General features: G+C 44.4%; 2 protein-coding genes across 3 annotated transcripts in view; both read left to right on the top strand.

Moving 5' to 3' along the window:
* Positions 1–10,811: 10,811 nt before the first annotated feature.
* Positions 10,812–16,434, top strand: part of LOC123388467 (basic proline-rich protein-like) — a 48,262-nt gene continuing 42,639 nt past the window's right edge. The window contains exons 1-2 of the mRNA XM_045068084.1: positions 10,812–10,873; positions 11,037–11,625. Of these exons, the coding sequence (XP_044924019.1) occupies positions 10,812–10,873; positions 11,037–11,625 (651 nt within the window). The remainder of the gene's footprint in view (positions 10,874–11,036; positions 11,626–16,434) is intronic.
* FHL1 (four and a half LIM domains 1) overlaps positions 11,330–16,434 on the top strand; it is a 62,742-nt gene continuing 57,637 nt past the window's right edge. The window contains exon 1 of one of the 2 annotated variants that reach the window (XM_045068206.1): positions 11,330–11,466. The gene's annotated coding sequence lies outside the window, so the exon portion shown is untranslated. The remainder of the gene's footprint in view (positions 11,467–16,434) is intronic. The other variant, XM_045068205.1, reaches the window with a different exon arrangement.

Below are 16,434 nucleotides of genomic sequence, written 5' to 3'. Positions count from 1 at the left end.
TACATCCAGAAAAAGCAACTGACAAAATCCAACATCTCTTCATGATAAAAACACTGAATAAACTAGTAATGGAGAGGGCTTTCCACTACAAAAATCTACAGCTAACATTATACTGAATGATGAAAACCTGGAAGCTTTCCCTCTAAGCTCAGATATAGGACAAGATGTCCGTTCTTACCACTTTGACTCAACATTGTTCTGGAAGTTCTGGCCACTGTCATCAGGCAAGAAAAAAGAAACAAAAGACATCCAGATTGGAAAGAAAGAAGTAAAACTATATTTACTTGTATATGACATGATTTTGTGTATGAAATATCCTACAGAACAAATAAACATATCAGAACTAATAAACGAGGGCAACAAAGCTGCAGGTACAAGATCAATATTTTAAAATCAATCATAATACTACACACTAACAACTAACAATCCACTGGTGAAATTAAGAAAACAATTCCATTTATGACAGCATCAAAAAAAAAAAAAACCCAGGAATTAATTTGACCAAAAAAAGCATAAAACCTATACTCTGGAAACCAGAAAACATCGTTTAAAGAAGGCCTAAAGAAATTGAAAGACATCCCATGTTTATGCATTAGAAGACTTAATTTGTGAAGATGACAATACTCCCCAAATTGATCTACAAATTCAATGCAATTCCTATCAAAATCCCAGCTAGCTTTTCTGCAAAAAACTGACCAACGTCATTAGTCATTGTGGGGAAATGCAAAATCTACAATGAAATACCACTTCACACATACCAGCATGGCTATACTAAAAAAGATAAGTGTTGATGAGAATATGGAGAATTCCAAACACTTATACATTTCCATCGGGAGTGTAAAATAGTGCAGTCACTTTGGAAAAAGTTTTGGTAGTTCCCCCCAAAGCTTAAAGATACAGTTACCATTTGACCCAGCAACTCCACTCCTAGGTATGTACTTGTTAACCTTAAAAATAAAACTGCCAGTTATTTTACCAGCAAACATGGATTTCTTCAGGAATAGCACAGAGTTGCAATCTAGGACAAGCAAATTAATACGAAATCCCAGGCAAGACCAGAGAAGAAAAGAGAGGAAGACTCTTTAATAGAGGAAAGGGGGCAGTTGGGAGGGCTCTTATAAACAAGGAGTCCATTGGAGTAAACTGGGAGCTCTAAGTATAGTGGCTTCTCATTGGCTGAGCTGTGACAGTTTCTCATTGGCTGGGCAGTTGCCAGGGTGAGAAGGAAGCCTTCTTTCCTCGCTCTGGGGTAGTAAAATCGTAACCTGATGTAAGGTCTCTCTCTTCCTGTTGGGTCTGTAACTGACAATGACAATTGACTCCACTCTAAAGGAGGTTTCCCTTATTAATTTTCACATATCCAAGAGAGCTGAAACATATGTCCATACAATAAGTTACATACAAATATTCATAAAGTATTATGCATAGCCAAAAGGAGGAAATAACTCAAATGCCCTTCAACTGATGAGTAGATAAACAAAATGAAATGGATGAACGAAATATCCATAGGATGCCTATTATTCAGCAATATAAAGGATGAACCTTGAGAAGATTAAGCTAAGTGAAAGAAGCCAGACACAAAAGGCCACGTACTGTATAGTTTCATTTATATGAAACATCCAGAATAGACAAATATATGGGGAGAGGAAGTAGATAAGTGCTTGCTGGAGCTGGAGGTGGGGGACAGGAAATGATGGAGAGACTGATTGCTAGTGGAGTTTCGGTACATCCTCTGAAAACCAATGAATTATACACTTGAACATGGATTTTATGGTTGATAAAATATATCATAATTCGAAAACAGACAGGTGTTAACTAAGGCTACAATGGCAATCATGCTGCAGTATGGAAATGTATTTGATCAACATGCCATACAAAAACAGAACAAAAAACTGGAACTAAAGTCACAAACAACAAAAATACCAGAGTTGAGGGTGGAGGAGGAGAAACTGGGAGAAGGATAGAGATACACAGTATATTGGACCAAATAATATAAATAGTATTTATAACTTCCAAAAGTGATGATGGCGGGGAAGAAGGAGAGGAATATATAAAGCCATGATATCAGTCAAGTAGATCATCAAAAATAAGTTGCAGAATGATATATAATGGTACCACTAATGTACATTAAACATAAAATCATAAAACAAAACCAACTCATAAAATTGGTTGACACAAGGAAGAGAAGGGCGTTGGACTGACGTCAGTGGCCAATATTGAATATTTATCTATAATGTTTAATTCCTTTGTGTCTCCAAAGAGAGACTTAAAGTAAATATAAAGTGTTATCAGCTGTTAATTCTGAGTAATGGAAGCATGAGTATGTGTTCTATTATTATTCTTTGTGTTTTTCTTTTTAAAAATGTCTAAAAGTTAAAAAATAATGCACAGGGAAATGTCCTGAATTGGATTTTCAGCCCACTTTTATTGATTTCATGTGTCATCTTGGCCACATAACATTTTTCAACATGCTTCTTAGGCTGTAAAAAAAAAAAAAAAGAAAGAAAGAAAGAAAGAAAAGATTATCAACAGTACTTGTGTAAAAATGGGCAAGTCAAGGTGGAAAGGTCGGGGAGGAAGCTAATATTTGCTGAGTATCTACTCTACGGCTGACATTGTGCTAAGTACTTTACATGTGGTGTGTAATTTAATTCCATCCTCATATTAATCCTATGAGTCAGGTAAGGCCAGTCCCAAATTGCAGCTGTGGAAACAGGGATGAGGTAAATTAAGTCAAACTAGGTCGGGAATATCAATGGGCATACGTGAAGAATTGCCAGGAGTCCCTGGGCACATTCAGTTGTAAAGAAATCAATTTCTGGACTAAAACTGATCTCCTGAGAACACGGAGTCTCTGCCAGGTGGATTCTCTTTCTCACCTCCTCTGGCTCAACAGCCTTTCTCCCATTTTATAAAAGAAAGACAATCCTGTCCCGACTCCCCTCCTTTCTGTCATTAATCTGACTTTGGTGCATAGCCTGGGGGTAGGGGGGGAGCAGCCTGCCGGTACCAAACAAAGGAAATGGCTAAAATCAGGGTGTTGGTGTGGAAAAATGAATGACCCTAATCACCGCCTAACAAGCCCTTTTGCAACACAGGTGGTTTCTAATTCTTTGCTTTCAGCAAAACTGCTGAAGGCGCTAATGGAATTGTCAGCTAATACATCATTAAAATTAATTTTTGATGATAGATCTCATTGGGATTTTTGGTACATAACTCAGAAGAAATACAAATAATTCTGTGGTCATGCTGTGAGCAGAAAAGATTCATTTCATTCTTACTGTTTCTGTGAACAAAGCTTCTTAACATTTACATTTTTTAAAACGTAAAAAAAGGATCAAAATAAAATCAATACTGAATTCTGTTTCATTCTAGCAAAAAGGAATATTTATTCACAAATGCACGAACCAATTGAAAAAACACCTCACCCATCCCTAAGACAAACGTTTTCAAAACATTCCTTACATTGTAGATTCACAGACCTGTACCCCTGGGGCTAATAATATATTATACGTTAATAAAAAATAAAAAAATTTTAAAAAAACATTCCATACATTGTATATTTAAATTATTTTTCAAATTTCATAAAATATTTGTTCTTTTTAAAAAATATTTGTTCTTTTGATCAGTTGTGTACTAAGACTAACTCTATCCCGAAAACTTTCTTTTTTTAACACATAGAGCTTTATGGTGATAAGACATTTTTATAGATTTATTTTATTTTATTTTTATTAACATATAATGTATTATTTGCTTCAGGGTTTGGTGATAAGACATTTTAAAAATCTATTTTAACTGCCCTGGCTTTATTGGTGGAAATGTAAATTGATGCAGCCATTATAGAAAACAATATGGAGGTTTCTCAAAAAAAATTAATAATAGAACCACCGAATGATTTAGTAATTCCACTTCTGGGTATTTAATTGAAAACACTAACTTGAGGGGCACCTGGATGGCTCAGTGGGTTAAGCCTCTGCCTTCGGCTCAGGTCATGATCTCAGGGTCCTGGGATCAAGCCCCGCATCGGGCTCTCTGCTCAGCAAGGAGCCTGCTTCCCCCTCGCTCTCTGCCTGACTCTCTGCTTACCTGTGATCTCTGTCAAATAAATAAATAAAATCTTTTTAAAAAGAAAAAAAGAAATTGCGGTATCAAACAAAATAATATGGAATAAAATGAAATATTACCTGGCCATAAAAAAGGATGAAGTCTTCCCATTTGTGACAACCTGGGTGGACGTTAAGGGCATTACACTAAGTGAAATAAGATAGAGAAAGGAAGAAAGAATCTAAACAAACAAAAAGCACCCCAAGGGGTGCCTGGGTGGCTCAGTGGGTTAAAGCCTCTGCCTCTGGCTCAGGTCTGATCTCAGGGTCCTTGGGATTGAGCCCCGCATCGGGATCTCTGCTCAGTGGGGAGCCTGCTTCCTCCTCTCTCTCTGCCTGCTTCTCTGTGGCCTCTGTCAAATTAAAAAAAAAAAAAAAGCACCCCAAGCCCATAGATCCTGAGAACTGAAGGTTTGGTGGTTGCTAGAGGTAGGGGGAGGGTGGGGTGGTACTGGTGGAGTTACTGAAGTTGCTGAAACCCAGAGAAGTACAGAGTGATCAAAAATAGACTTAAAAGTATAAAATATATGACATTAGGACAACATTCTGTAGGTGGAAAGGGGAAAAGGGAAAAGATATAAAATTTCCAACTGCTAAAGATCTTAATCATGGATTTTTACAGTAGCTGATGGTGGGTATGAAATGGCCATTGTATTCAGATTCAATTGGGCAGACTAAAAAAAGTTATGCAACTATTTTAAATGTCAATATTTACTATACACTGAAAATAACTTCTTTTGGGGTGCCTGGGTGGCCCTGTGGGTTAAGTCTCTGCTTTCAGCTCGGGTCATGATCTCAGGGTCCTGGGTTCGAGCCCCGCGTCTGGCTCTCTGCTCAGCAGGGAGCCTGCTTCCCCTTCTCTCTCTGCCTGCCTCTCTGCCTACTTGTGATCTCTCTCTCTCTGTCAAATAAATAAATAAAATCTTTTAAAAAAATAACTTCTTTTGTAACTAAACATGGATGGAAAACTTTTAGATATCTTAGGGAGCGTGAGAGCAAAAATGGTTTTTGGGTTTTGGTTGAAGGTTTTGTTTTTTTTTTCCTTCTTGCTATAGTCACCAGCAAAAAACTTTGAAGACACCTGCATTTGTAACTTGCCCTGGGCCACAACCATCAGGTGGCCAAGCTTGAATTTGAACTCATGTCTGGAAGATTCCAGAGAGTGTGGTCCTTTCAGTGTACCTGAGGGAGACAAGGGGGGGGGGTGTCTATGAATGTTGGTCTTTATTAAGCTCCATTCAGTTTAGAAAGAATTTATTTAGTTGTTTAATATGAGCAAGGTGCTGTGCTTGGTACCACTAGACACAAAACAGTGATTAAGGCGTATTACTTCTTGGAGCTAAAAACATTACAGGAGAGATAAGCTGTCTTCACAAAATTATTAAAATAAGATTGAATGTAATAAAAGAAACAGATATTTTGAGAAATGTTATGAGACAAGGGAGAGTTTGCTTTGAGCTGGGGTCTCAGAGGGGAGCTTGAGCATATTCTGGCATCAGATAGATGGGTCTCTGTAAAATGGGTAGAATTTGGACGACTGAAGGTGTGTTAGTGAGAAAAGGTAAGGAGCATTCACAGACTCATTCATTCATTCACTTATCCACACATCCATTCATCCAAGAACCACTAACTAGAGACATTAACCAAATATAATAAATGAGACTTTTTAAATGCCCTGGTTGGAATCAACAAACTGTAAAAAAAAAAAAAACAACTGGGCAGACTTTGGGGGATTTTGAATCTGGACAGGGGATTTGTTGATATTAAGGAATTTTAGTTCATCGCTTTTAGGTGTGATAATGATGCTGCACTTCTGTTAAGAAAACAAAAGGAGAAAGTTGGGGGTGCCTGGCTGGCTCAGTCGTCGGAGCAAGCAACTCTTGATCTCGAGGTTGTAAGTTCGACCCCCACTTTGGGTGAATATAAAATCTTAAAAAAGAGAGAGAGAAAAGTCTCTATCTTTCAGCAATGTATACTAAATTATTTCTACATGGAATATGATGTATTGCATTTGCTTTAAAGTAGTCCATTGTGCGTGTGTGCGTTGGAGGGAGTAGGTGGGGAATGTAAGTAACACAAAATTGGTCAAATGCTGATAATTGTTAAGGCTTGTCGGATACATGTAAGTTCATTACACTATTTTCTCTATTTCGTATATGTCTACATTTTACCATAATGAGATAATTTTTAAGTTTAATATTTTTTAAAAGATTTTATTTATTTATTTGACAGACAGAGATCACAAGTAGGCAGAGAGGCAGGCAGAGAGAGAGGGGGAAGCAGGCTCCCTGCCGAGCAGAGAGCCCGATGTGGGGCTCGATCCCAGGACCCTGGGATCATGACCTGAGCCGAAGGCAGAGGCTTTAACCCACTGAACCACCCAGGCACCCCTACGTTTAATATTAATTTAATGCCGACTGTGTTCCAAGAAACTGGAAATATAAACAGGAAAGACACATCACCTGCCCTCGAGAAGCCTATGATCTGTTTGAGGGAAACAGACCCCTGAAATCAGCAGGATTGTTAATGATTCCCTGCTGTACTAACAGTATAAACCTATTGCCATGGGAGCAACGAATTCTGCCAGAGTTTGTCAGGGTTGACTTGGAAAGGAGGTGAGGTTTGAGTATTTCACAAGCAGAATTTATGTATTTATTTTTTTAAGTAGGTTCCATGCCCAACATGGGGCTCACACTCAGGACCTGAGATCAAGAGTCACATGCTCTACTGACTGAGCCAGCCGGGTGCCCCCTAAGCTGATTTTACAGGATTTGGCAACTTAAATGGATGTGAAGGAGTCAAAGGTGGTGGAAGAGGCGCCTGGGTGACTCAGCTGGTTTGGCACCTACATTTGGCTTGGGTCATGATTTCGGGGCTGTGGGTCATGATCCGGGGGTCATGGGATCAAGCCCCATATTGGACTCTGCTCAGTGGGGAATCTGCTTCTCCCTCTGTGCATGCTCTCTCTCTCTCAGATAAATAAATAAAAGCTTTAAAAAAAAAAAGCCAATGGAAGCTTTTGCCGTGGGTACCCGGGTGGGTGGCATGCCATTAACTAAGACAGGGAATGTGAGGAGAAAAACAGGTCAGGGGGCACCTGGGTGGCTCAGTGGGTTAAGCCTCTGCCTTGGGCTCAGATCATGGTCTCAGGGTCCTGGGATCAAGCCCTGTGTCGGGCTTTCTGCTCAGCAGGGAACCTGCTTCCCCCTCTGTCTCTGCCTGTCTCTCTGCCTACTTGTGATCTCTCTCTCTCTGTCAAATAAATAAGTAAAATCTTAAAAAAAAAAAAGAAAAAGAAAAACAGGTCAGGGTGTGTGCAGGCAGTGTGGGGATGTCCAGGAAATTGCTGAAGCCCTGTTGTCATCGAAGGAACTGCAGGAACAACATTTTCCACAGGGGACTGCACAGGATGTATTTCAAGATCCTCAAAGAGCCCAGGCTGCTGACACATTGCATCTGAGAAGGAAGAAGTGGGACGTAAGGCAGACCAGAGAAACAGATCTGCTCCCTGGGAGATGCGCCACCACGCATCTCCACCACGTGTAAAGGTCATGAACAGAGCGATGGTCAGTAGGCTTGAGGCCCTTGTGGAAGAAGACATTTGCACCCCATGGGTTTCGTTGATAGGCAAAGGTCACTGAGATCAAAGACTTGGCATCACTTTGGAAAAAAGAACCACTGACCTGGTAAGAATCAGCCACTTTGGATGACCACAGTGAAAGTGATGAACTCCCCTCTTTCATCGTTTCAGAAGTATAGTATACTGCTTTGGACTGTGGGCTCTGGGGCCACACTGCTTGGTTTTAAGCCCTGTCTCCAAAGTAGTTGAATCTCTTTGAGTATCGGTCTTCCCATCTGTACAGTGGGGATGAGTATCTAATGTGAAGAGTAAAGAAAATGAGAAAATAAAAGAATGCATATAAACTGGTATAATAATACAGCAGTATAGTAATACCCTCTCAAGAACTTAGACTCATTAGTCATGATGGTACTTTTTGAAGACAAGGCAAAGGACTTGATTATTCTGTATGCTGATAACTGCTTCATAATTCCTTCCAAAGATGTTTTAAGTTCTGTTGAAATCTAAGAACTTTCTCCTCCTGCCTATTTCTTTACTAAAACAAAAAGGGAAAAGAAGATCAGATCTGAGATCACACCATCTGATTTTAGTCTGTGTAATTTATTTTTGCTTTCTAATGCTGGAAACATTACCAGAATGTAGCACACGAGTTCACAATTTGGGCCACCTTTTTCCTTTTATTCATTTTGCTGATTCTGCAACACAGTCCCCTACATACTTTGAGTGGAACAATGTGTTTCCATGACCCACAGAAGTTGAGTTCACATCCAAGGAGATGAAGTGTGAAGAGGCAGACAGGACTGACTGGCCTTGCGTTGTAGACCCAGCGGGGGCAATGTGGGAGAGCCGTGCCTTGTACCTACAAGGAGCACATCGTGAAGATCTGTGGAAAAGAGGAAGCAGGGGAGTGGAGGAGGCAGGAAAGAGGCTGGGTAGTAGGAAGGAAGGAGAAAGAAGGAAGAAAAGATGGAGAAAGGAAAGGGGTGGAGAAAGGTGTCTGGTGAGAAACGAACCACAAATACTACTGATTGCATACCTAAGTATGGCCAGGAGGGTGCTGGGAGAGGGCCCTCCATTCACAGCCCTCCATCTCTGGGTACCTCTTGGCTATATTTGGGCTGGATGCTGGGCTGGTATTCTATTCAGGGAGTTGCCTTCTCATTCAGAGCCTTCTAGGCATGAGAGTGGGGCAGATCAGCTGCTTCTCTTCCTAGCAAGTGCGAACCCGGAGTCTCTTCTGCCATCTAGAAGGACCAAAGTTCAGTGCTTCTGCGAGCTTGGAATGGGAAAAGGGAAGGCCCAGGTCACTGGTGCCAGGGAGAGAGAGGGGAACTTTGCAAGGGCTTATGGTCTCTCTTAAAGGAGGCCAGCACCCAGTTTGTGCATCACGGGAGAAAACAGAAGTCATCAGACTGGATTTGATTGATCTATACATACAGCCAGCTGCCCCTCTCCCAACCCCGCTCCCAATATACCTTTAGGGTCACAGTGGAGAATGCCTTTGAGCAGGTGGAGGGCCCATCCTCTGCACAGAATCCAGCTCTCATTTCATCTCGCCTGGGCAGGGTCTTTAGGGAGCCCTTCTCTCATCAGCAATGTCTCCCTCCTGCTTATGCCTAAACATGCTTGCATCTCTCAAAAGTCAAAAGAGAGAAGGGAACCTTCTCTGCTCCATGCTTGTCTCTCCTATTCCACTGGACTTCTGTTCCTCTTTTACAGTGAAAGTTCTCAAGACAATTATCTACACTACGCTGTCTCCACTTGAGTTCCAATTTCCTCTTTCATTCAGCTCCATCAAGTCCAAAACCAAGGCGATCTTTTTAAAAATATAAATCAGACCAGGAATACTAGTCAGCAGTAAAAAAGAAAGAGCTATGGATACATGCAACAATTTGGATGAAGCTCAAGAGAATTAAGCAGATGGGGAGGAAAAAAGCCAATCCCCAGAGGTTATAGATGTAGGGTTCATTTACATAACATTCTAGAAATAACAAAAGTATAGAAATGGAGGGCAAATCTGCAAATCGGCAAATGGTCACCAGCAGGGAAGAACTTGGGGTCTAGGGCAGTGGGTGTGGCCATGAACGAGGAACAGGATGGATTCTTGTATTGATGGGGACTGTTTTGCATTTTGATGGTGGTGGTGGATACATGCGCTTAAAGGTGATAAAATTGTATGAATTAAACACACACACCCATGAGTACCAGTAAAACCAGGGAAATCTGAGTAAGATTGGTATATTGCACTAATGTCAATATTGTGGTTGTGATCTTGTACGATAGTTCTGCAGTGGGATAAGCTGTACGTAGCATCTCTCTGTATAAGTGCTTACAAATGTATGTGAATTCACAATTATTCCAAGAGGAAAAGAAATGTAAAAGAAATATAAATGAGAACATGTCATGCCCTGGGATAAAGCCATTCATTCAACGGCCTCCCATTGTTTTTGGAATAAAATAGTCTGCCCATGGCCTAGCACACAGTGCAAAATCTGGTCCCTGCCAGCCTGTCCTGTCCAGCTTTATATTATGCTTCTCTCCCGGGCTCTGCTGGTGCCGATCAGTCACCACCTCTTAATTCCAAGGCATCAAGATCTGCCCCCTCCTTCTGGCCTTCACACATCTGCTCCCTCTTTCTGGAAGGCTCTTCCTTGGCTATTTCTATGGTTGCTTCTGTGAGAACTTCCAGGGCTCGACTTAAACGTCACCTCCTCCTTCCTCTCCCAACCACCCATTTTGCAACCTCTTCTTTTCCTGCACAGACCTTAGCCCAAATCTGATTATTTTCTCCCTTCTTTTTCATCTGTCTCCCCACTCTAGATTGCAAGCTTCCCAGGGCAGGGCGGATGGTGCTTCGTATGACTCTCCGCTGTATCCCCAGCACCTGGCACTAGGCTTGGCACGTGGTGAGGGCGCAGGAAACCAAATGTCCAGTGAAGGAGTAGACACGTGCCGCTTAGCCATCAGTGCTTTTCTGGGTGATGTAAAAAGCCTTCTGGATGGATGGTGGCATTAGGCGTATGCATGGAGCTCCTTTCGCTCCCACCAGCTTGTTACTAAGCGGAAGGGTCGCCGGTGGATCCTCCCACAGCGTTCCTACCCACGGGGTTCCGCAGTCTGCGGCCGAAATGGGGCGCACCCTGGACCCCGACCGCTTTGCAGGGAGTGCGCAGGTTAGCGGAGGCCGCCGGTGAGGCCACCTTCGCTGGACTCTCTTTGTTGCTCCCACCTCCCCTGCCCTGGCCGCGGCTGCCTGCAGTGACTCGTGACTCCCCGCCGGCCTCGAGGGCTGCAGCGCGAGGGGGGGGGGGACCGAGCGCCCCCCGCCCGCCTGCCCTCCCCTCGGTCTCCAGACCAGAGACGCCCCTTGGCGGGGGAGGAGGGGGACGCTCGTCCCCGCCTTCCCGCAGCCTCCTTCCCCGCGTGCTCGCGCCGCGCCAGCAGCCCGGCCGCTCCCAAGGCGGGGGCACGTGCCCGCGCGGGGTGCGTGGCGCCCCCGCCCCCTGCCGGGCCGGCTCCCGCGCGCGCCGCGCCCCGCAGCCCCGGCCGGCAGAGCCCTGGCAGGCGCGCGCCGCGCCCCGCCCCCACGCGCGCGCGCCCGCCCCCTCCCCGCCTCCCCCGCGCGCCCCTCCTCTCGCGCCCCTCCCGCGCCCTACATCCAGCGCCCGGCCCAGGGGGCTCAGTCCGCAGCCGCCGCCGACGCCGCCGCCGCCGCTGCGCCTCGGCCTCGGTGCAGGCAGCGGCCGCCGCCGAGACAGCTGCGCGGGCGAGCATCGCCAGGCAGTAAGCCCGCTTTCTCCCCGCGTGTGCGTGCGTGTGCGCCTCCCGCCCGCCGGCCCCGCAGCCCGGGGGAGCGGCCGCCCTCCAGCCCCGCCGCCGCCCGGGCCGCCCGGCCTGCCGCGGCGGGTACCTGCGGCCTGGGGCTTCGGCCGCCCGGCCCGGGTGGGGGCCGGGGGGTCCCTCGGGTGCGTGCCTCGGCCACCCCGGTGGCGGGCGTGGGGAAGGGGAGCGACTGGGGAGGGAGTGGCGCGGGGGCGGGGGAGCGGGCGTGCCGGGAGGGGGGGGTCTCCCGGTGCTTTCTCCGCGGAATGGTGAGGAGTGGGGAGGGGGGAGGGGAAGGGGCCCCTGGTTTTCCTCTCGAGACTGGAGGGCGGTGGGGGCGGGGTGAGGTGGGGGCACCCATTGGTGTTCTCCGCCAGGATGGCTGGGGGGCGCGGGGCGAGGCGGGGCCCCCCTCCCGGGGCATGCACCTCCGGGGTGGCGGGGATGGGGCGGGAGCGAGGGGGGACCTGCCCGGCTTCGCACAACGAGGAGGACTGGGGTGGGGACGAGCGGGCGTGGAGGTGAGCGGGCTAGTCGGGCTTTTCTCGACGGGGATGCTGGGGGGGCAGTTGGAGGAGCTGGGGGTGGGGTGCAGAGAGAGTGAGGGGGGCGGGGAGGGTCCGCAGCGGTTCTTCTTACTGAGGGGATGGCGGGGGTGGGTGAATGGGGGTGGGGAGAGTGGGAGATTTCAGCTCCAGCGTGGAACCTAGAGAAGAAGCCAGAGGAACGTTCTGTCACGTGGGTTGAGCCTTAGAAGGTGGATTTTCAAAACTGCAGGGTGTGACCTTTCCGTTTCGAAAGCGTGAAATCCCTACAAGGTGCTGTCTGTTCTAGGTTCTGGGAGAGAGGTTTGTGCTTTCGAAGTTTTTCCATTCTCTTCCATTCCTTCTCTTTCTCTTCCGTTACTGGTGGCCTCTTCCCAGCCGTCCAGGACTAGGTAGAGGTTTGCAAATGAGCAAGGGAAGAATGTGTGTGGTTCGTGTTCAGTGCTATATTATTTTCTGCACTGGGGACTGTGCGAGTTTCTCAGGTTTGTTTGAATTGCCCTTTACAATAAAAACCCTGTGCTAGGAAGACCCCTTGGGAAAAGAAAAGAGAACGAGGTTTATATAGGGGACTCCGGGTTTGGTTTTTTAATTTCCTGAAGGGCAAGAGATACGTCGTGTTAGCATTTTGCTTGACATTTTTTTTTCTTTTTGGCTTGGCTTTTGGACGAAATAGAAATGGAATAAATGTACGTTTTTGCTGAAAGTCCCCTATATTCGTTTAAATTATTCCATCGGGATTATCTGAGCCCCCCTATGATTTAAATTTGGAATAGATCCAGTTTTCCTAATTGGAGCCATCATTTTGTAATTGCCTGTAATTCTTCCCTCGGTTATCAAATCTATGGCAAGCCTATAGAGCAGTAGGAATAATTTTTTTCGTTATCTTGATTAAGACAGTTTTAATGTAAATTTGATGTTGTTCCTTGGAAATGTGAACATTTACAAAATAGCATAAGTTTCAACTATAAGTTCCCTTGGAATTGTGCAAAGCCTTTCCCTCCCCAACTCCTCTTCGGGAACAGAACCCTCCCCATTCTTTACACTGAAGAAGCAAGGGCTTCTGGGATGGTAGCTTTGCCTTCGGAAACTCATGCTCATATTTGCTTAAGAAGGGTGCATACTAAAAAGGCATCTGCCTTTAATGTGGTGAGGCTATATGTGCCTTCCCATTTTGGCTACATAAGGTTCCAATCTAGTCTTTACCTTCAGTCTTTAAAAATGGTTATTTAACATTTTTAAGAGCAAGTATAATCTTTATGCAAGGGGAAATTGGTCAGATAGGCCATGATTTGTTCATATTGCCTTGCAATAAGTTTGTATCAAAGACTACCATATAGGATCTGTAACCATATATGGTTTTTAGAATTCTGTTTCCATGCCCATATTGAATTTCTGTGGTTTTTTTAAATTTTCAACCAAGTCTAGATTTTTGAGTGAAATTTTCAAAAAAATTTGTGTAAGATTCCTCTGGTATGATACCAGTGTATTGGAGCTAATTTAGTATCTACTAAATGAATGGACCACTTAAGTAATTATTTTGTTTACTGGAAATGCAAAACTGAAAATGTTTTAAGTGGAAATAGAGATTCTCCTCTCAGAGACTGATGAAAATGCGTTTAAAAAAGCATTATTAAGTGCACCATTTCTTTCTCTCTTTTTTTAAGTGCACCATTTCTAATGTTACTCTGATACACGTTCTGTATACAGGCAACAATCTAAAACTTGTGCATTTAAAAATATAATTTAAGTCTGATTGTTTTCTCTCGTAGGAATAGAATGCTAAGAATGGTAAAATCTTTTACAGAGGGAAGCATTTTGATGGGTGGAGGGGGCTTACAGTTTCTCCAGAGAAAAGGAATAAATGGATGTCTTTAGCCAGCTTTTCGAGAACCTGTTGTTTGCCCTGCAGGACTGGAGGAGGAAAAAAGATGAAGAAATTTCAGAAATTAATGAAAGAATGATCAAGAATCATTCTAAACAGTCTTGAAGATTTTTGCGTATAGCCATTTGAAGAATAATTGGCAAATCAAGTCTTTGCAGTAGAAATTTGACCCTCTGGGACACTTGGGTGGCTCAGTGGGTTAAGCCTCTGCCTTTGGCTCAGGTCATGATCTCAGGGTTCTGGGATCGAGTCCCGCATCAGGCTCTCTGCTAGTCAGGGAGACTGCTTCCCCCTCTCTCTCTGCCTGTTTCTCTGCTTACTTGTGATCTCTTTCTCTCTCTCTCTCTGTAAAATAAATAAATAAAATCTTTTTTAAAAAAAAGAAATTTGATTCTCACCCCTAAAGTTTTGACAATAAAAAAAGAAAACAGTTTGTTGAAGGAATGGAAGCAACCGTCAGAGGCTGATCCCTGCTTTCCTGCTCTCCACCTCCTGGTTCCCTTCTGCCCTACACCCCTCCCTTTTTCCCCCTCTGGTGCCAGCGACATTGGGAGCTGAACAAATGTTTGTGCTTGCTTGAACTTTAGGCCTTATCTCTTTGGCTGCTTTCCCCAACTTTTGCCTACAAAATTTTTTTTTGGTTAATTGAACTTTCCAGTTGTTTGGATTTGGGGTAAAAGGGAGTAGACTGTAATTATTTTCTCCTAAAAAGATCTTTTCTTTCAGCTCCTGTTGGATGAGAGCAAAGAAAGGTTCTTTTTTTTCCCGTTGTCAACAGAGTACTTAATTAAGCAGAATATATGACCATTTATTTATTCAACAAACATTTACTGAGTTGCCGCCTGGGTTGGAGGCTCTGCACGAGATCCAGGGATACATGGTGGATAAGAAATGGTTCCCGCCTTCTGGGGCAGTTATTAGAATGAAAAACAGACCATGAATTTGTTGTGAACAATCAAGGGGTGTGCAGGGTCTTTTGGGCATTAACATAGCACTTTATACACATTAAGCATGCTTCTGCGGTACGCACAGTGGAGCCGTTTCTTGCCAGGGAAATATTCATTGTATAAATAGTACCACACCTTCCTGACGAAGATGTACTTTTTCAGTTTGGGTAATAATTTGGTTCATAAGTCATCTTTCTAAAAAAAGATTTTATTTATTTATTTGAGAGAATGAGAGGGCGAGCACAAGCAGGGAAGGGGCAGAGGGAGAGGGAGAAGCAGACCCCACTGAGCAGAGAGCCTGATGTGGGGCTCAATCCCAGGACCCCGAGATCATGACCGGAGCGGAAGGCAGATGCTTAACCTACTGAGCCACCCAAGCACCTGGTTTACAAGTTTTAAGGGTCTTAAGGCCTATGGCGTTAAAAAAAAAAAAAAGATACGTTTGACATGAAGTGCTTAGGACATAGACTTCTGCTCTTTAAGGTCAGCATTTTATGTCACTTCATGGAGCCGTGAGGAGATAGTGGCTAGGCCAGCATTCCTTCCTGTGACTTAAAGTCATCTTCAAACAGCAAATGGGGCCAAGCAGAATTATTCTTCTGTGGTCAACTTTGAGTTATGGATAATGGACGTTGGAACACAGAAGAGGGGATGATACTGAACAGTAGGTCTGGTAAACCTTCGCCCTCCTGCAGGGCTGCCTCCCAAGATCCTTGTGCATTGCGCTGTTTGTGGATAGTGTTAGACCAGTGGTTTTTAACTGGGGCATTTTGGCCCCCTATGGGACCCTGTACAATGTCTGGAGACATTTTTGGCTGTCGTGAATTGGGATGCGGCACCTGCTGGTGTCTAGTGGGTAGAGACCAAGGATTCGGCCTCAGCAGTCTGTGTCACCCAGGGCAACCCCCACACCAAAGAATTACCTGGCCCAGAATGTCAGTCGTACTGAGGTTGGTAGAATTCCCTCTACAAGAGGCAGTAAAATGTAATTTCAGGCAGAGTAGAAAGCAGTAACAGCGTCTTGACATGACATTTAATGTTGGCTGAGCTCACCCTACTAGTCTTAAAAGTGACTAGTCCCAATACATCGACCTGAATAATTAAAAGACCAGTAAGAGCTACCATGTATGGCACTTGCGCTGTGCTGGGCCTTTGTATACATTCTATATTCTTTTCATCTTATACATGAAGAACCAGGCTCAGAATGCAAAGGGACTTGCTTTAGGTTGTACAGCTGGTCAGGGGTGGAAGCAGACATCAATGTTAAGATCATCTTACTCTTCAGAAGTTCATGGTTTTTGAGCACAACCTTATTGTACCATCTCCCTCGTGGCGTGCTCCATTCAAAATTTTACTTAACCAAATTAAAATTACTGCATGCCCTATATACCATTGAGCTTGCTTGAGAGTAATTAAAATCATGAACGTTAAATTTGATCATACTTGGAAGTAAATGGCCAGGAGTAGGGGGAGAAAGGGAACTGACATTCCTTGAAGGCCTGCTATAGTTCTAGAAATTACGCTCTGCTGAATTTACACCCATTGTGTAATT

This window comes from Mustela putorius, unplaced genomic scaffold, assembly GCF_011764305.1.
Source record: "Mustela putorius furo isolate JIRA1106 unplaced genomic scaffold, ASM1176430v1.1 tig00003899_pilon_pilon_pilon, whole genome shotgun sequence".
Lineage (NCBI taxonomy): Eukaryota > Metazoa > Chordata > Mammalia > Carnivora > Mustelidae > Mustela > Mustela putorius.
Note: the sequence above shows the minus strand (reverse complement) of the source record. Positions and strands in the feature narration are given on the sequence as shown.